General features: G+C 38.1%; 1 protein-coding gene across 5 annotated transcripts; it reads right to left on the bottom strand.

The window, feature by feature from the left end:
* Positions 1–884: 884 nt before the first annotated feature.
* Positions 885–20,424, bottom strand: XRCC6 (X-ray repair cross complementing 6). Of its 5 annotated transcripts, none has more exons than XM_070947858.1 (13): positions 20,344–20,424; positions 16,319–16,412; positions 15,386–15,498; positions 14,759–14,897; positions 13,501–13,755; positions 11,375–11,558; positions 10,969–11,155; positions 9,046–9,214; positions 6,825–6,986; positions 5,665–5,794; positions 3,683–3,783; positions 1,911–2,024; positions 885–1,304 (listed from the first exon to the last, which is right to left on the bottom strand). In XM_070947858.1, the coding sequence occupies exons 2-13, from the start codon at positions 16,395–16,397 to the stop codon at positions 1,102–1,104; spliced, it is 1,836 nt and encodes a 611-aa protein (XP_070803959.1). In that variant the 5' UTR covers positions 16,398–16,412; positions 20,344–20,424; the 3' UTR covers positions 885–1,101. The 5 variants fall into 5 exon arrangements, with proteins under 5 accessions (XP_070803959.1, XP_070803960.1, XP_070803958.1 ...); XM_070947859.1 differs by lacking the exon at positions 20,344–20,424 and adding an exon at positions 19,933–20,080 and having other exon boundaries at positions 16,319–16,404; XM_070947857.1 differs by lacking the exon at positions 20,344–20,424 and adding an exon at positions 19,933–20,080.
* Between the last annotated feature and the right edge of the window lie 16 nt (positions 20,425–20,440).

Raw genomic sequence — 20,440 nt, forward strand, 5'->3', positions numbered from 1 at the left:
GTTCAGCCATATGTTCAGTATTGCTACTAAATCACAGTAAAGCAAACTCAGCTGACTAACAGAGATTATCGAATCCCAGCCTATGCCACCATACTTAGGCTATCAGGCTTGGGCTGCAAAAATCCTAGTGACGCTAAATGGTAACAGATGTAGAAAACCTTTTTCTTCACAATTTAGATCAGAGTGCCCCAGCTACATTGGAAGTAAACTTAGTAAAACTTCAGCCACTTGAAATAGAATAACCATAGAAGAACATGGTTTAGTTAAAAAAAAAAAAAAGCCCCTTTAAAACCATACTTTTCTGCAGGATTCCAACTTTTCTGCACATGGATAGCACTTTTTCAACCAGTTCAGTGAATAACTTACTGTCAACTGGATGAGCTGTGTCCTAAAGTACAGTAAGGTTTCTCTCTTCCCCAAAAAACCTACTTTCCCACTTTACAGTGCAACTCATCCAGCTGCCAATTAGCTGTTCCATCAAATGGAAGGAAAATGGCAGCTAAGAATGTTCTAATTCACAAGAGAGAACTCCAGCCTAGTAATGAATGCTGGCCTGTGGGTCATTGTGGACCCCCTTTGGATCACTGTCTATCACAAAATAGGCAAATTGCATTCAGTTTTAAATATTTTTGTTAAAGTACAGGGTGCCTCCTGAAGAGAAAAAACCTCTGTAAAATCTGAATAGCTAACTTGTTTCTATCATGGACTGGAAAGAAGAAACATGGTTGGAAAAAAAAAGATTGCCAGGGCACGTTTGCTATATGCTTGAGGCATGCATACAAACCAAATTTGTACAGTACTATTCTTTCAATAATAAGCTATTTTCCTAAATAATACTACGGTAGTTTGTGCATTATGTTATATGTGAAATGAAAAAGCTGACATCGCTAAACCAAGCTCATTTATTAAAGACAGATGAAAATTGTACAATCAAATCTAGAACCAGAAGTGGAAAGGAGGTGGGGATTTTTCTATTAATTTCACAAAAATAAAACCCTGATTCCCACTCCCTTTTATCAAATATCTAAGATGTCTTGTCAAAATCTCAACATTTAGGAAATTTTCAACATTAAAATGTTTGAAGCAGTTGGGGGTGTAAACTCAGTGCTTATTGAAATGCGCAGTTATCACATCTAAAAGTTCTTGCTTCTTTCCACCACCTGTTAGCTTATAAATCCTGCATATATCCTTTAGAATTGGCATAGTAAGTTTACCCAAAGTGCCTTTATCAACATGATTCCTCACTTCCTTTTCAGAGAGTTCCATTCTTGCTTTCTTTTCTGATTGTTCAGTACCACTACCTGCTGGAGAAAAGAAAATTGGGTGTAGTTATTTGTCACTCATTTGAAATAATTGAAATGTTTCATGTATATATCCATCATGGTAGAAAATCCTACAAAGCTTCACATTCTGATCTCTTTAAAAGATTTTGAGTCTCCTTCAGATCAAGCTCAACTGTTAGTGATTTCATAGAGATGTCCAGGTAGCTTTCTTAGCAATATTAAGATCGTTTGCCATTACCTCACTCCAGGATACAGATGGTATCGATTTATGACAATTGTTCAGCAGCATTTTGAAGTTACTATGTATTGAACAAAGGGACATACGACCGATCCCCAAAGTTATAGTCATTTAGCATCCCCACAGGATCACAATCTAGGCATTTGACAACCCATTTGCACTTACGACTAGTTGCCAAGACTGCATTAATATGACTAGTTGCCAAGACTGCATTAATATGTCATTGCCATCTGCAAATGTCCTCAGAAATCAAGAACCTTGGGTCAAGATCCTACTTATATTCTGAGAAAAAGGTATACTTAGATCCTATATTACAATGTTGGCAAACTTAAAAAGGGCATATGCATTTAAGGACACAATTGTCTTCTCTCTCTATTCTTTCATCCCACCTTGTTTTCGTTTTACAGTTTTCCCATCAGGATCATAGCCTGGTGGATAAACAAGTTGTTTAAACTCTTCTGCAAGGCTACCCAGTCGGCCATCCATTATCTCAACCTTGGGCACTGAAAAAGAAGGAAGACGACCTTAGAACTGGTACTTAAAAATACAGAAATAATGGATATTTAATATGCACAATATATTTTTGAACTTTAAAGCAACAGGGACCATGAACAGACCCATAAAATCTGACTGAATAGGAACAAGTACCAATTACCGTATTTTTCAGAGTTTAAGACACACTTCATAAGTGTTTTCAGGCAGGAAGGTCTGCCACATGCCCCGTTTTTGGAATTGGGGAGGAAAGTGTTTTTGGGCAACAGTGCAGGGAGCGTAAGTCAAGGCGCTGCTGCCCGAAAACACTTTCTTCCCCGATTGCAAAAACAGGGCATGAAGAAGCAAAAAAAGAGCATCACATTTTTGGGCAGTTCCAGGCAGTGGAGATTGTGGCAACAGTGTTTTCGGGTGGCAGCACCTTGCCTTACATTGTCTGCGAAGCGCCCGAAAGCACAATGCTCTTTTTGCTCCCCGATTCCAAAAACGGGGCGTGTGGAGGCAAAAAAGAATCATCACATTTTCAGGCAATTCCAGGCGGCGGAGATCGCCAACAACAGTGTTTTCGGGTGGCAGCACCTTGCCTTATGCCCCTTGCGCAGCGCCCGCTTTGCCAACCGAGCCCCGACCACCGTGCTTCCCTGGGCTGCTTCCAGAATCAGGCTCCGACTGAGGCAGCAAAGATGCAGGGGGCTTGCCAGGAAGCCCAGCACCATGTTTATGAGATGGCGGCGTCCAGGAGGACTGAAGTGCTGCGTGTCTATTGGGCCTTGCTGCGAGAAAGCCAGGCTTTCAACGCCTACAGCTATAGGTAGGAAGACAGGGGCATCTCGCGAGTGGAGTCTTTGGTGCCAAGTCCCTCTTCTGCCCCCATGAAAATCATACCCCACCCCACCCCCTCCAGTTAAATGCGCGTAGGGTGATAGGGTTTGTTTTAAACGGATAAAAAGATCTGTGCTGCTTGTTATCAAAATCTGAATGGAAGTGAGGACACCGCTGATCCTGATGCTGGTAGGCAGAGGCAGAATTCTTTTTTTCTTGTTTTCCTCCCCCAAAATTAAGGTGTGTCTTATAGTCCGATGCGTCTTATAGTCCGAAAAATACAGTATTAATGTTAATTACTGAAATATTTTGCTTTGTAAAATAACATATCAAAAACAAAGTAAATAACTGCTTTAAAGAATTAGAAAGTAACTAATACACTATAACTCAACAGGGTTATTTTTTTTCCTCAGCCTTCATTAACTAACAGAAATGACAAGATAATATAGATACTAGGCAGAAAACAGAAGGTAAGAATATTTAGCTAACTTAAATACATCAACTGATGAAGGAAAACTGCTATAAAGCTCCCACTATGTCTCAAAACCCGTAGTACAGATTGGAAATTGTAATCTAGGCTCTTTTTTAAAAAACTCACTGAAAAATGAATTCTACTTTTATATTTTATACTTTATTCATTTTAAAAACAATCCCTACATTCAGGGTTGACTTTCAAGTGCCTGGTAAACATTTAAGCATTACAAATAATGTATAACTCTATCAAATATTTTTACTACTTCTGTAAAAATATACAGTTCTATAACAATTGCTTGCTGCATTCTTAAATGTTTATGACATACCAAAGACCATATTAAAGGAAAATTATATTATACTAAATTATTCTTGCCTGTCAGATCCTCAGCTTTTTCAGGCTCCATCAAATCCAGTGCCAGTGCTTCCAAATTCATATAATGTTGTTGTAGTACTGGATTTTCAAAGCTCTCACTTCTGACAAAATCCAGCAAAAAGTGCAAATAATGTCATCATGATATAGAAATGAAAATTCAAACACACATTGGCAGACTTATTATACTAAAAAATAATAGTATCTTTCTGTGGGAGATTATCCAGTTTTGAATGCAAGTGTGTCTGTCATAAAATGGAGTAACTTTGCTATATAGATCTCAAAAAAGAGAAATGGCAGAATGTTTTGCTATTATCACTTTGGTGCTCTTTAAGAGAAATCTTTGGTTTTTCCTTGCATTATGAAGCAGCACATATCAGTTACCATTGCCAAAAGAGATGTTGTTTAATGAAAACCCGAAGGTTACTTTAAATATAAAAAAATGTACAATTACCGATAGTACATGCATTTGAAATCTATAGCAAGACATATCTCTAATGAAGTTAACAAACTGCTTTCTAAGTTATAATTTTGTCAAAATTGATGCAGTTCCTACTTATAGATATTTTGAATTCATATTTTCCCTCTCTAGGATGAATGCTTAAGTATTATACTGTAAGCTTAAATTTGTCCCTTCTCTACAGAAGCAATTTGGTTTTCTATTCAAAAGTAGGTCGTTGTAATAGCAGAAACTATTTGTTGCACATATACATCTTAGATATATTGGATACCAAATTAAAATTTAATTCATTAAAAAGTTGCCTTGTTTGGGAAGCTAGTCTCAGTGCAAATTAATTTCTGCATTCTGCATCCTGCATTGAGCAAGCAATGACAGATGCAGATAGGATGAGATAAAGGAGACTGACTGGTTCAAAGTCACCCCATGAACAGTACAGTTAACTTCTACCACAATACACAGGCAAAATAGAGAATTGCAAAAGATATTGAAGTTTGAAGATTTGTCTAGTTACTATTTGCTATGTATATACTGTATTTTCCGGCGTATAAGACGACTGGGCGTATAAGACGACCCCCGAATTTTCCTGTTAAAATATAGGGTTTGGGCTATACTCGCTGTATAAGACTACCCCTCTTCCAACGCACACCAAATAAAAATTAATAAACATAAACTGGCTCACCCACAATGTAAAAGCAGCTGTGCTAGACCCAAAATGGCCCCTGCAACAAGCAGGAACCTCAACACAGCCACAAAAAGCCCCAAAACCCAACTTTCACACTTTACACACACAAAATTCCACATACACCTTTGTAAGATTTTGTGTGTTTGTGTAGTTAGAGTGAAACACTACAAAAACATAATAAATCTCAGAAAGCTGCACAAATATTATATTTTATTTTATTTTTATTTTTATATGAAAGCTAAATTTAAAACTTCCTAAACTTTAAATGGCTAGGTCTAAAAAAGAACAACTAAAAAAAACCCCAATTAACTATTTTTTTTAAAGCTCCCAAAGGGGAAAAAAACTTACCCAATAGAACAGGGGTCTCCAACCTTGGCAACTTTAAGACTTGTAGACTTCAACTCCCAGAATTCCTCAGCCAGCTTTGTTTTGCTGGCTGAGGAATTCTGGGAGTTGAAGTCCACAACTCCCTGCCTGCTTGATTGCAGGCAGGGAGAGGCTTGCTGATGGAATGGATTCAGGCAAGCGAAGCAAGGCAGGCGTTGCAACTAGCAGCTAAGGTAAGCAAGCTGGAGGGGGAAAACTTTTTTTACAAAACTTTTACATGGCTCTGGCGATCCCAGCTGCGTTTCCTGCTTAGCAGGCAAAGCTGGGATCGTCAGAGCTTGGATTGCCAGAGCCATTTAAGGCTTGTCAGAGCCTTTCGGGCTGGTCTGCCTGGTTACAGGAGAATGACACCCGGCGTATAAGACGACACCCGACTTTTGAGAAGATTTTCATGTGTTAAAAAGTCATCTTATACGCCGGAAAATACGGTATCTTAATTTTTATCTCTATATTCACCTGTACTTGAATCGAAGCTTCTGTATTATTTCCTTCATTTTGTTCACTTGTTGTTGATTAGCTGGTACCTTCTCAGTAAAGTCAATATTTCGTTTGTCATCAGCATAAGGTAGAAAAATGAGATGAAAACCTAAGCAGAAGGAAAGGAAGAACAGACAATAGAAAGCCAAGTGATTTGAAAGCACAATTTGACATTTATTCCGTCAGCATATGCAGTATTTTGATAAATAATCTACTAAACTAAGTTGGCATTATCACAAACTTTGCCTGAATGCTTCAATTATTTTAAACTCCTTCAAATATTAAATTGATTATTAAAATATTGATTCATTGAAATTGTTTAAGTGCCAATAAGAGTGATTGCTTTTAAAGAGATAATCAATGTAGAAAAGTCATTAAAAAGGCAGAGTAGAAATAATTTATTCATGTTTACATTAATTTAATTATATATAATTCAGAAGGGGACATATATGTAAACACCCTCTATAGTTGGAGCAATAAGCTCAGAAATAGGTAGTGAAGGATTAACAGAAAAAAAAATCTCACAGGCAATCAAGGAACAATTTTCTTGTTAATGAAATATGCAATTTATTATAATCAGAAATGGCCTAAGTATGTCCACATTCAATTAATGTACATAACATACTAGATTTTTAAGAAATAAAAAAACATTTAGTTGGAGGCAGCATTTAAACAATTTTAATTTGATATTACACACACACATGCATTTGTATACAGATGCCTATACACACATACAGATACACTTTATTACATAATATTTTTATTAAATTATTTATAAGCCACATTCATTGGTTATGATTAGAAATAATGCCAAATATGGAATTTGAAGATCCTAATTGTTCTGGAAGTTTTACAAATGTTTTTATCAGTTAATACAAAAACAGGAAAGGAATAAAATTCAGGAGGAGAAATACCTGCGCATAAATTATTTTACCACACTGTCTTATTATTGTTGGATATATCAGATATCTTTTTTCTAGTATTATTAAAGAATAAGTTTCTTTCAAGTTATACTTGTTCCATGCTGCTTATAATGGCATAAGCAAACTATCTTATTTTGATACTGTTTTGAAAAAAAATAGCAAATAGAGCAACACCTTTAAGCCAACCACAAAACTAAAATATGACATTTAAATTACCTGCAGGGACTATCTGTACATTCTGCTCATCTAGTTGTTCTTCTTGTGGGACCAGAACTATAAACCTGGGAGGATTGTTTTGACGTGGTATGTATCTACATATGGCCATCACTCCTTTCTCCAAACACTTTGTTAACAAGGCATTGAACAAAGTAGTACTTCCTGTAAACAAATGGCCATTTTTTGTTGAATTATTATTTTCCCCTATAATTTTATTAGGGGTTATATAATACAAATAAAGCATACAGAACTACAAAAGAAAGTAATACATTAAAGAAAATAACAAATGAAAGATGTAGAGAAGAAAAAGATAAAAATAGAAATGTCAAAAAAATGACAAAAGAAACTTCCCCCTTTATCCCGAGCAAGTATAACCAATATCAAGAATGTGTCACTTAAAATAAAACGTATCTTCATTCCACATCTTCCCTCACTTTCTAGAAACCCATCTCTAAAACCTCACCCCTCCCTATTTAAACTGATCCATGTGAAACTTTCCAAAACCAAAAAATAATCATCCTCTTGCTATATATTCCAAATAATACAAATATTTAATCTTATAATTAAATTGTTTTGTTTTAAAAAAGGATCAAAGGACGTCCACTAATTTCAATAAAACTTGCTAGTCCGAAGGTTCTTAATTTTTAAAGTAAACCAAATAAATAAATGCATAAAATCCAAACTGATCAAGAGATGACCTAGTCAAATTTAGAATCCATATAGGTGAGATTAGCAGCTATGAGCAGGATGGAATCTCATGACTCCCAACTGATTGAAAACTGACCACAAAAACAGTTCCTACTGTTTGCTCTCCCCCCCAAAAAAGCAGTTTTATGGAGCACGTGTGGGTAATCTTATAATCTTTCTTTAACTCCCAAGAGATTTGCCGCCTAATTTTTGCAATTGGGTGTTTTTTCAGCCACAACATGTTCCTCTCTTTTAGAAGAACATCAATTTGCCAATAGGCTCCCCGATATTTGGTTAAATTATTCTAATGCTTTGGAACTCTTCAAAATAATCAAGAAGTTATAGCACATTTTCCCAAAATACAGTACATGTGAAGGTTATTTTTGTTTTTTATTTGACCTGGGACCTTTTTAAAATGAAGATGTCAATAGTCTTTTCCCACATTTCCTTTTACAAATCTCCATCATATAGAATTTCATCACCAATATTAAACCAGACTTCTGATGAATTATATCAGAATCTGGATGGTGGGAGTACAGTTCTTTTCATTCTGTTAGATCTCTCAGCTGCATTTAATACTATCAATCATGTTATCCTTCTGGTCTAGGTGGGACACTGCACTGAAGTAGTACCATATCTGCTATAGGCAGAATCAGTCAACAGTTGTAGAGATAAAAGGTCAAATGCTTTTTATATGAAGTCCCACAGCACTCAACACTCTCCCCCATTCTATTCAATATTTACATGAATCTAGTGGGGGAACTCATACATGGATTCTGAGTAATTTATGATCAATAAGGTGATGATACAGAGTTATACCTCTGTATTCAGGGCCTAAGATGAAATGTCTTAGAGGACCTTACCCAATATCAAAAGGCTATAAGATCCTGACAACACAGTTCAGTATGAATCTAGCAAAACTAAGTGGCTATTTGTTCAGCAATTGCATGATGGTTGGTGCCTTCTTGCTGGCTGGGACAGGATAGCACCCACTCCAAAGGAGAAGGTCCACAACTGGAAGATAGGGAGGAGAGGGTTGGACTGCCTTAGGGGTAACATTTTTCCATCCTTGCATCAATCCAATACCAGTATTATGGAACAAGTTACACCCCAGCATTAAGATGATCCTATTTTATTTTTCAGATGGTATTGAGATTGGTTATTCTGCTAAACCAGATGTTTGTGTTGCACGTTGCTTAATCGTCACTGTTATTTGACTGGTTGTGCTTATGTTTACAGTTAACATGGATGTTTCTTCAGTTTTTATTACATTGTATGTTAATTTTATAAGATGACTTGGGTTAAATAAGTTAGCAACAGATAATGATGGAAAAAATAAAATTAAAAACTTGTTTTGCTAATGACATTTTTTTGGATTTATTTCTGAAGCCTAGAAATTAATCCTTTCTGATTATGCCAATAAAATTTATCTCATTCAGGAATTCCACTGCTGTTGTTTTGTTCCTGCTAATATGTTCTGGAACTGAGTAACCCTAAAGATAAATGGTAGAGTATAATTTTCAGTTATAATTACCATTCATTAAGAACTCATCAGGGTAGATGAACTGTGCAGGCCTGATATAGTGATATGGCTTCAGCATTACCAAGGGTTTAAACCCAATCAGATACAAGCCTGGTGAATCAAATCTTTTTATTTCTTCTGTCTCTTCCTTCTCTAGCACAATCTGACGATTCCCATAAATCTAAGGAAGAAAATCAGGAAAAAGCAGCTGCTGAAAAAATGCAGCAAAAATTATCATAGTTGTAAATAAAGAAGCCCATTAGAATCCTCATAACAAGAAAGTACCACAAAAATCAAATTCCATACTGACTGTGTAAGAAATAAAGAGAAGAGCAGGAAATATTTCCCGAGTTCATACTCTACTCCTGAAGGTTACAAATTCATCTAAAGCAATGATAGCTAACCTTTTTACCATCGCATGCCAAAACTGGGGGGAGCGCGGGGGGGTTGCTTGTGCACATGCCCACGCCCATAATTCTGTGCGCCCCGTCCCCCCCGCATGTGCATGTGATCCACCTACACTTCCCCCACTTTTGGCACACAATGGCACAGTGGGTCCGGTAGGCCCATTTTTCGCCCTCCCCAGGCTCCAGAGCCTTTCTAGGAGCCTGGGGAGGGTGAAAACGGCCTTCCCCACCCCCCTCCAGAGGCCGGAAACAGCCTGTTTCCCTACTTCTGGTGGGCCCAGGAGATCCGAAAATTGGCTGACCGGCACACACATGTGCACCGGAACTGAGCTCGCGTGCTGACTGATATGGCTCCGCGTGCCACCTGTGGCACACATGCCATAGGTTCGCCATCACGGATCCAAAGCATCCATTTCTCCCTAGCTTTAAGGACAGAGTGGGATTGGGGCTCATTTTCAATAAAATAAATGCATTTATTGTTATCAGATTTTTTCTATGTTCCTTGAGTTCCTTTACATCCTATCTTTTTTTTCAATAAATTCTAACATGGGAACATAGTCAGTTACATAACAATTTAAAAATACTTTCAATTTATCTACAACATTTGTGAGAGAACAAATGATGTGTGATAAATAAAATAAACAAATAAAGCAGCTGACTGAGTGTGGACACTCTCAGTCAGTCAAAGTTTCTATGATTGAGATTACATCCCCAATAAAGGCTTTTAGACCACATAGTGGTACAAGCCCAACAAATGTTACAAGAGGTGCAACTACTCTGAAGCAGTGCAGAAAGGTGCTATGTTCATGTTCTTGCATACTCCAAAGCATATTTCTGAATTATTTCTGAAGCACTGGACAGTCTTAGTGGATACTGCAACAAAAGTATACTAAAGAATCCCTATTTTGTCCCAGCCCTTAGTACCACACATACAAGAATGATTATATTTAAAATATATAGAACTAAAATGGGCTCAAGCCCCTTTAACAGTTAACTGGTTTTTGGCTTTTGGGGTAATGGTTTCATTAGCTGTCTTCTTTTTCCTCTTGATGTATTGCACAGAGTCATTTAAAGTTGGACAGCCTCAATATTGAAATAATGATAAACAATAAATCATATTTACTCAATTTTCAACTAAGACATACTCAAACAAAAATAAATATTGCCATGAAAGTGATGCATAAAAATGATCCCCTTTAAACTACAGTTAAACTAAAATCAATGGTTGCCAAATATTTAGTAAGATCTGATCTATACTAGGCTTAGCTTCCTACATGTAAACTTGCCTTAGTGACTGAAAGTGTCTGATTCCTAGCAGTTTTATGAAAGTTGTGCTTGAAGAAAATATATATATACTGTAATACAAATTCCAGTATGGCCCAAGAGATGCTAAGGCATGAATTCATCACCTTTTGCAAAGCATCACAGCAAGGAAGCTCAGATACATAAATCAGGATATAATGCCTTCTACACCATACTGCCGCTCAAAATTCTTTTAACATGGAAAACAGAAAGTTGAAAACGTTACCTGAGCTCTCTTGGTGTCACTTGGAAGAAGCAAACTACCTGTCTCTCGATTAAAGGTTCGTGTTTTTGTTTTCAGTGGCTCATTAGTTTCTCTGTAAAGTTTCACTGGAGGCTGCTTGACAGCCTTCTGGACTAAGTTGAAAATGCCTACAGTAAGAATTACATCTTTTCCCAAATATAAATTCAGCCTAAAGAATGAATAAAAACAAATTTAAGTCTTTGAAACCTTGTACAATATTTTAATTTCTATTTTAAAGAGATGAAAAGCACATTACAATTTCTCATCTAAAAACACAATAAAGAAACTTTCCACAATTTAATATTATGTACTATTTAATGTAACTCTCTGTTATTATGATTCCTCCAAAGTCTCCCAGATTACCCTGCAAGAGGAAGATGATACTCACCGACTTAAAGCTCGCTTCCTTGTTTCTTTTGCTCGTACTTTCTTCATAAGATCCTCCAATTTGCAAGACTCTTCAAACTGGATTCCTAAGTCCTCATCATCTGCTGTATTAATGATGTCTCTGTAGAATAAGGAAATATCAAACCCTCCAGGCTTCTTTAGGTTCATTAAGTCAAGGTAAATTCCTGCAATCACAGAATTGTGGGGGGAAAAGAGGTTGTTTCTTATATGAGAACATGGATACCATTACTTCATTTCTTATGGTGATCTCCAGGTATGCACAAGATAACATTTACTAGGTAAAGAAACCTCCAAGAATTAAACAAGGAAAAAAGCTTTGTTTTAAAAGCACCTAAATGAGGGCAGGAGAGGCATCAGAAACTATAAGATGCAAGATGAGCATACACATAAAATGGAAATCTTTCTCAAGTTTAGTGTACAGAACTGGTGTTCCCTAGTAGTTTCCCATACATTTAGAAAGTCAGGTTTAATTGGTTTACCCTTCTTTTCCTGCAATACCCAGGACATGCTGAAATACACATTTCTGGACTGTAGAAAACAGAAGCATTCAATCAAATTGGTGACCAAAATTTAGTCCATCAGCAAGATGATCTAATCATGTGGATGTGAGCCTAGGACTTAAACAACATGCATTCAACTCTTCATTCAACCACAGAAGTCTTCCTAAATTACTTTGCACCACTGATAATCTCTCATTTTAAAGTACCTCACATGTCTCCTTGTAGCGATCAAATAGAGGAAATGTTGTTTGCTTCTTTGAAATGAGATATCACTTTTATTCTAAACTAGCTGTGGCCCAGTCTTGTGAGTATACAATATTTTTTGACCGAGTGCCAATGATGTCCCTCTGTAGCTCAATTCACGCCTACTTTGCCTCCGTCCCAGTTTGCCGCGGGTGTAAGAGCTGGTTTCCCGGCTTGCCAGTATAACCGCCTTCACCTTCGCAGCTCTCCGCACCAAAGGCGGCATCGTGGTCCCTGCCAAAGGTACGACATACTCCGTTAGTCGGGAGGATGCTTGGCGGCGGTTGACATTTCCCGCCATTTTGCCTGTGGGTTTGGCGGTGGCGGCGCTGAGGGGAAAACACCCAGCTCGCGCCTGCCATTGTGGTGCTGTGACGTTAAAGTCCAAAAAGATAGTATAGCGCAGTGATGGCTAACCTTTTTGCCATCGCGTGCCAGGAAAGGGGGGGCAGGGGGGAGGGTCGCGCATGCATGTGCCCACGCGCATGCGCACGCAACCCCACCCACCCCCGCTCCTGGCACATGATGGCCTGGTAGGCCCATTTTTCTTTCTTACCTGATTCCAGATCCTTTCTATGGATCTGGGAAGGTCGAAAACAGCCTTTCCCACTCCCTTGGAGGCCCTACGGAGGCTGAAAGGGCCCATTTCCCAACTCTCAGTGGGACAGGAAGTGATGTTTTTTGCTGTCCCCAGCCTTCAGAACCTGTCTAGGAGTCTCTAGGAGCCTCTCTAGGAGTCTGTAGGAACCTCTCTAGGAGTCTCTGGAGGCTGGGGACAGAAAAAAACGTCACTTCCTGTCCCACCGGGAGTCAGGAAATGGGCCCTTTCAGCCTCCGTAGGGCCTCCGAGGGAGTGGGAAAGGCTGTTTTCGCCCTTCCCAGATCCATAGAAAGGATCTGGAGCCAGGTAAGAAAGAAAAACGGGCCTTCCCCCGCCCCCCAGGCCCTCCAGAGGCAGGAAACAGCCTGTTTCCCTACTTCTGGTGGACCCAGAAGGCCCGAAAATCAGCTGTTCGGCGCGCACATGCGCCCCAGAGCTGAGCTGGCGTGCCCACTAATATGGCTCCACGTGCCACCTGTGGCACACGTGCCATAGGTTCACCATCACAGGTATAGCGTGTGTTGCTTTTATGTCCAACAGTTGGCGCTGTTTTTCAAAAAAGCATGTTTTTACCTGTCACAGGTGTGAGATCTATATAATATAGGTATATAAAAACACGCACGTATTCGAATGCAACATTGTGTCAAAATTTCAAAGCAATCGGTGAAGAACTTTCGGAGATTTACGATTTTGAACAAACAAACATTTACATTTTTATTTATATAGAAAGATTATGCTTCACTTATAATTTGAAATACTAACCTGTTTCTCGTAGGTCAGCAGCTTTAGTCCTAGCAAATTTGATTTTAGTACTATCTTGGCCATGTGGGTCATCTTCATTGGTGAACAGCATGATTCTCTTATGGCTCATCTTGACAGAGACATGACTGAAGAGACTACTACAAACCCAGAGTGCCTCGCCTAATGAGTAGTTGTCACTATGGCCAAAGGACTTTTGGAAGAGAGCTCTTCCCTGTTCTCCTTCATAGCTAGCCAGCTCTAATACCTTTTTTGCCCCTGGTAGGAAAAAAAATATTCTCAGTTCTCACAAAACCAAAGCAATGAATGATAGTGCTATGGCTCTAGAAATGATAGGCCAGTATTTGCAAACCATTCAACAGTTTGTCTATTGTATTTCATTTCCAAATCAGGAAAGTAATGTTGTTCAACATGGCAAGATTGTTAGATCATCAATTATTTTTTCAGTTGCTAAATACATTTATTTTAAAATAGGAAAAGGGCTGCAAGTAATATTTACAGATTAATAAAATAATCTAAGTAGGAGGCTTTAAGTAGAGAACAGCAATTTGGGGGAAAATAGCATTATCTAACTGGGTAATCCAATTAGTTATTTGCATTGTTTACCTAAATATTGTTTTAATTAATTTTGACATTAAATTGTATAACTTGTCAGCCTTCTTCTTTAACCTATTAAGAATGTTTGAATTGCATTTCTGTCAAGTATTATATTCAGTTTTGTGTCATCTGATAAGCATCCTCTCACTTTTGCTTGCAAATCATTAATAGAAAATGCTAAGGAATAGAGGACCCAGAACCAAACCTTATGGCATTCTGGTGAAAAACCCAATGAAGATGATCTCTCCTTTTCCCAGGTTAATGATTCTCAAAGTTTGTATTACCATACCCTCCTATATAATAAATGAATTTGTGTGAACCAATCACTCCCATGAATAAACATAAAGCTTCCATTGATAGTATGGCTAAATAATAAATATGCCATTTATTTTTAATAATCAACTCTTAATTTATGTGTCACAGAGTTTCTCACACTCTGAATTATATCACACCAATCTCCCACTGCAGGATTTTGCAGACAAAATAAGGAGCAAAGCCTAGAATGAATTTTGACAGTATTCCCACTACAATTAGTTTTTTTTTTTTAATGCAACTGAGTTTATAATGGTTTCTCAGATATCCTCACTCGCAATTTGAAGATTCCTGCATAATGTATCCCTGAATTCTTTCATCACAGATATATTCCACATAGTTCCTGCTTTACCTGGATTGTTCAAATCGTGGAGAACATATATGTGTTTAAAATTCATTTTATTATCATGCTGCTCTGTTCCATAAAACACAACACCAACATAATCCCTCTCATGGCTGATGATTTTGTTTCTGTATACATTCTGAATGCACTGGTAAGAAAATACAAATCAGCAGGGATGAGAGAAAATAACATTAATACATCTAATCATACTTTTGACAGATGTGGGGTTATAATACTCTATAGTATAAATACTTCTAAGTATGGCCACATTTTCTAACACTTGATCTTTAGAACATTTATAACTGAAAACAATCTTATCAGGGAGGTAACTTGTACCAGAAGCCACTGGTCATCTACTTCAGATTGGTGAACAAGTTTCCACATCTTTGGTTCCCAATGTTTCAAACAGGAATGCTCCTCGGAGTTATTAGAGGACCTTTCAAGGACATTTGCATATAGAGCATATGCTCTGTCTCTGAATAATATACTAATCAAGAAAATAAGAAAATACTGGATTGCAATTTAATTTCTACCCTCTCAATAAAGAATTTTGTCTTACCCCATGTTTCAGTACTATCACTACAATGCATTTCAGAATCTTTCAAATTTCCAGATGTAGAAAAACAGTGATCTTACCTGAATTGTCATATCAAAAGATGTCAAATTACTACCATCAAAAGACTCAAACATGGTTCTTGAGCCATCCACTAAGAAAAGCAAAGTGTCTCGACCTCCATATTTATATAATCCTAGAGGTAGAAAATGTTGCATTTAATGTGGATCATCCTATGTATCCAATCCAACTATTCTATATTCTTTAATTATAACTATCACAGTGATCCTTATGATTTATACTGATATTGTTTCCTGATTGCTTATTTGTATCCTATGACTATCATTAATTGTTGTACCTTATGATTCTTCATGAATGTATCTTTTATTTTATGTACACTGAGAGCATATGCACCAAGACAAATTCCTTGTGTGTCCAATCACACTTGGCCAATAAAAATTGTATTCTATTCTGGGACAAAGGATATACATTCCTATACAGCACAGAAATTTGATGTAGCTTTGGGGGGAGGGGGGTTAACTCAACAGTTTGCTCACATTGCAACACACCATAAGACTAACAGCATTAGTGTTATTTAAAAGCAATTTAAAGCAGCCTGTTCTATTTCTCTGATTTTTGAGCAATAATTATAGTAGATAAAAAGTTACCAAGGATCCTCATATTACACTACACCTCTACTTAGGAAAGCATACTCTCTTTGAATTAACATTGTGTGCTTCCTATAGGCATTAGGGTGGCTACTGTAGAAAAGCCTTTTGTTTTATCCAGTATGCACCAGTATATGTTTTAGTTCTTCAGGACTCTGCACCAACATAAAAGAGGCACTTCACATAAAAAAGGCAAAATATTACTTTTGCCACTTATCACATTTCACATTAATGTGATAAGATGCCTGGTTCCACCATACCATTGTAATTTAGTTGCAAATTTCCCTCAATGCAGCATTTCTATCCAGCAAATTAACAGCATATGCATGCCCCAAAAATGAACCTTACCAACGTTTTCAGCTGCTTCTTCCTCTTCTTCCTCTTCTTCCTCTCCCTCATTTCTGTAGTAAGATACCCAGTTTGACATGGTTCTCCTGTGTTACTACAAAGAATGAGTGATATAAATAACTTTTAAGGAAACTGTTCCTATATTCAGACTGGTTTCCATAGACAGAAGTCCACATATGCAACCATGAAGATGTTCATGTATTCTACTTTTGCTTCAACTCGGTCTCCCAGCTCTTAAATATATCCATCAGATCATTATTTTTTCAGTAAACAGCAACACATTGCAGAATTTGCTAAAACATTACATGGGCAGCAGAAATAGATGATATAATAACTGTGTACAAGGCCTCTGAAATATAAAGTTTTAAAAATAAATAAATAACAATAATAAAATAGCCACAGACTGACAACATCTTACTCGTTTCTCTACTCATTTCATTTTTGGAAAGAGATGCTCAGTGTCCTGCACCAAAGAGATTAATAACTTTGCCAAACTCCAAATTACTGTAAACAGAATATCCCATAGAATATTGTTAGAGGAACAATAAGTGAAATAAGACAATAATAAATCTATCAATAAATTGTTATAATTACAATTCCTAACATCCATACTGATTATCTTAAGATAGCTCATTCCAAGTTTGCAAAATATTAATAGTACCTAGTAATAAGAACTACCTTCATCATACAAGAAGAAATGCAAGCTATTTAAATACTTATCCAGTCAGCAAACTGCTGTTAAATGTTATGATAGCATGAAAAATAAATTGGATTTTTAATTTTTATCAACTTTTATTTTTATCAAATTTCTACATCACCCATCTGAACTGACTCGGGGTGCTTTATATACAATCATATAAACATATAATCATATAAAAAAGACAGTTTAAAATAGTTAAAACAGAATTAAAACAGTGAAGTTTAAAAAAAAACAGAGAGCTTCTTCAAGCCACTAGCTACTTAAGAGGATTTGATGCCAATTTTAGACATACCCACACCCACACACCCCGATATTATTTGGCAAAACTACATCTTAAGGCTCTTCTGGAAGGCCAGAGGAGTGGGAGCCCATCTCACCTTAGGGGGTAAGATGTCCTGTGAAGAAACAACTATTTTGCTTTACATTCATCTACAATCAAGATTAGCTGTTATTTTCACATTAAATTACACAGCTTTCAAAAGCAAAAACTATTAGACAAGAAAACAGAGACTAACAAACTGGAATCTAATTTCAAATGTACTGAGCTCCTGAAGGATAAAGACATTGACAAAAATCAATATTTTCAATAGTTTATATCCTAGACCTAGATAATACAGCATGCATTTTTATCCAGCTGTTTCCTAAGCATTTGAACAGGAATACTGTAGTAACACTTTTGCAATAAAGTAACCACGTGACCACATGAAAAAACCTGCCCTAGAGGAGAGCCTTCTGTCGGCATTCTCATCACCCAGCATACTAGCTTATCCAAATGACCACACATTTCTTGACAACCGTATAAAATTCATCTGACATTGTTTTGGTATTTGATTTTGAAGTTCCTCCTAATGAAGTACATTTACTATATGCCTGCTTTCAAAACAATATGGATTATTCTTAGCTTTTTCCATTCTTTTTTCACTAGTTCAGCAAGGTTGAATCTGTCAGAGGCTCTCAGGTCCTTGAAACTATTGAGCCTTCCCCATCATATCAAGTTATTTTATTTATTTGTATCCCAGCTTTATTATTTTTTACAAATAACTTAAGGCAACAAACATATCCAACACAACTTCTTCCTCCTATTTTCCCCACAACAACCACCCTGTGAGGCAAGTTCGGCTGAGGGAAACTGGCCCAAGGTCATGCAGCTGGCTTTCCTGTTTAAAGCAGAACTAGAACCTACAGTTTCCTGTTTTCTATCCTGGTGCCTTAGCCACAATAATTTTAGCACTATTGCGGGCCAGGCCATTGTTTGAAACTACATTCGAACTGTATGATTCAATCTGATGTATGAATATTTTGAAACAACTTGTAAGGCTTGGTGTGGGTGTGTGGGTGTGGGTGTGTGTAGGATTGTGAGCCTGACTGCTTTGTATATCTTTACTGAAGAACATTTGAATTCAATATGTCCATCCACTTAAGAAACTGCACACAAACATAACTTCCAGAAGCGTGTGATGCTCTGCCATCCTTCAAGTCCCCAAATTTCTCTTTTTGAAGAAGGGCCATGTGAGAGAGACTAACTGGATCTTCCAAACGCTCTCAACAACTCCTGGGTGCATCTTTGTGTGCCTGAAAACAGGCGGGAGGGATGGGTGCAGCCATGCTCTGCTCTCCAAAACTCTTCTTCTCTACCTGAAAAGACCGGCCTTTATTTTCTTACTTACTCACTTCGATGTTGGTAGCATTGCTTTGCCTTAATATTTTCAAACCAGAAACCGCTATTACAACACCGCATCAAGGAATAAACAGAAACAGCGTGAGCCCCAACTATTTACAACTCCCTTTCAGTCCTTTCAGGCCCTGCCTCGTTTGCTGCCGAGGCGGACAGAACCTGCGACGGAAAATCTTTACTGTGGTCCCACGAACCCCACCCCTCCCCCACTCCCGATTCGGACTTACCGCCGATTAAAAGACGGCGTTCACGAACGGGCCTTTTGCAGAGAGGTTATTGTTTCCTCCCCCGATGGATTCCAGCATAGGAACCTGTCAGTCACAACAAATCTCCGCCCCGAGGGGGGTAAAAAAAAGACAATTAAAGCGGCGAAGGAAAAGCAGGAACGGCCGTACACAAACAAGTTCCAAAAGCCTCAGTACAAGTACATCGTGTACTCCGATTAACCGCAGATATAAAACGAAGAATCGCAGAGGCGTCCGAAATTCCGATTGCCTGGACTGTAGAGGATTTGCCCTTCCGCTGTTTAAGCCGAATCCTTATTTTTGCCTTACTTGCTATAATTTAGTAGTACAGCAATGCAAAATCTTTTTTTTTTTTTTGAGTCTTGGTGCGACTGCAGAGAAATCAAAGAAGCCCGAGACGTCTTGAAAGAAGTTGGTGAGGGGAGATGATGTGATGCAGCTGTGAGAGTTCCCTACCTTCCCCCCCCCCCTGCAATCTTTAAAGCGTCTCAGATGGACGGTTTAAGGGTGAAAACAACTGCTTGTATTTAAATTCGGAGAAATTAAAAACACAAAGCACACACAAAAAACCACATTTTTCTTGTGGATATTTGATCAAAAGAGCATATATTATCTTTGGCGCCAACCTTTATTGAGAAATTGGGAGAATAACATACCCAATCATAATTATCCTAAAAGCCTTTTTTTTTTTTGCCGATTTACTGCTTCAAAAGATAGCACCTGGCTCACCTAAGCTGAAAAGCCGAGTAAGACCACGCTCAATTAGTACATGGAAAATAGACCGCCAGGAAATCCCTATTAACAGAATAGACTGGAAAATCGAAAGAACAACTTGGAAGGAGGCAACAACAATCCATTCCTTTTCCCCAATATTATCGATGCATTCCGGAGCCTATAAAGATACCAAGAGTCGACTTCGACTTCGAAGGGATTTTACCCGTTTTAACGCAGGCACATTTTAGCGGGCAAGAGGATTCAAGGTCTAAAAACTCACCTGGCAAACAGAACGCGTCACTCTTATCTATTTCTATTGAAAGGGAATGAAGCCCGATAGTGATTTCAATTCTGAAGCCTTCAACGGCGCACTAACCCCCGGGGGAGAAACCGAACTCAACTCGCATCACCCGCCAACTTCCTAAATTGTTACTCCCCGTTAACGTCTCGATGTCCCACCCCTTCCGCACGTTCTAACCAATAGCACGCGACAAAGACAGGCTGGCATTGTCCTCAATGATGCCGTCCACATGGAACAATTGCGTAAACTCTTTGGTCCCGCCTTTCTACTGTTCAGCGCCGCTCCCTCACAAGAGGCCCAGTGACAAGCGGTTTCTCTCACCTTATGGGGCGACGCGTGCGTGAAACGAGCCTTCCCCTCGCCGCCCTCCCTCCGCCCCTTTTCAGTCACCTTCTGTCAGTCGGTTAGTCCCGCAATAGCGGTCGCTGCCCGGAGCCGCACCGACTAGGCCAGCTGTGCTCCCCTTGGGCTTCTCTCTTCTCCAGCG

This window comes from Pituophis catenifer, unplaced genomic scaffold (genome assembly GCF_029215685.1).
Source record: "Pituophis catenifer annectens isolate HBS135680 unplaced genomic scaffold, rPitCat1.0.hap2 SCAF_7, whole genome shotgun sequence".
NCBI classification, from domain to species: Eukaryota; Metazoa; Chordata; class Lepidosauria; order Squamata; family Colubridae; genus Pituophis; species Pituophis catenifer.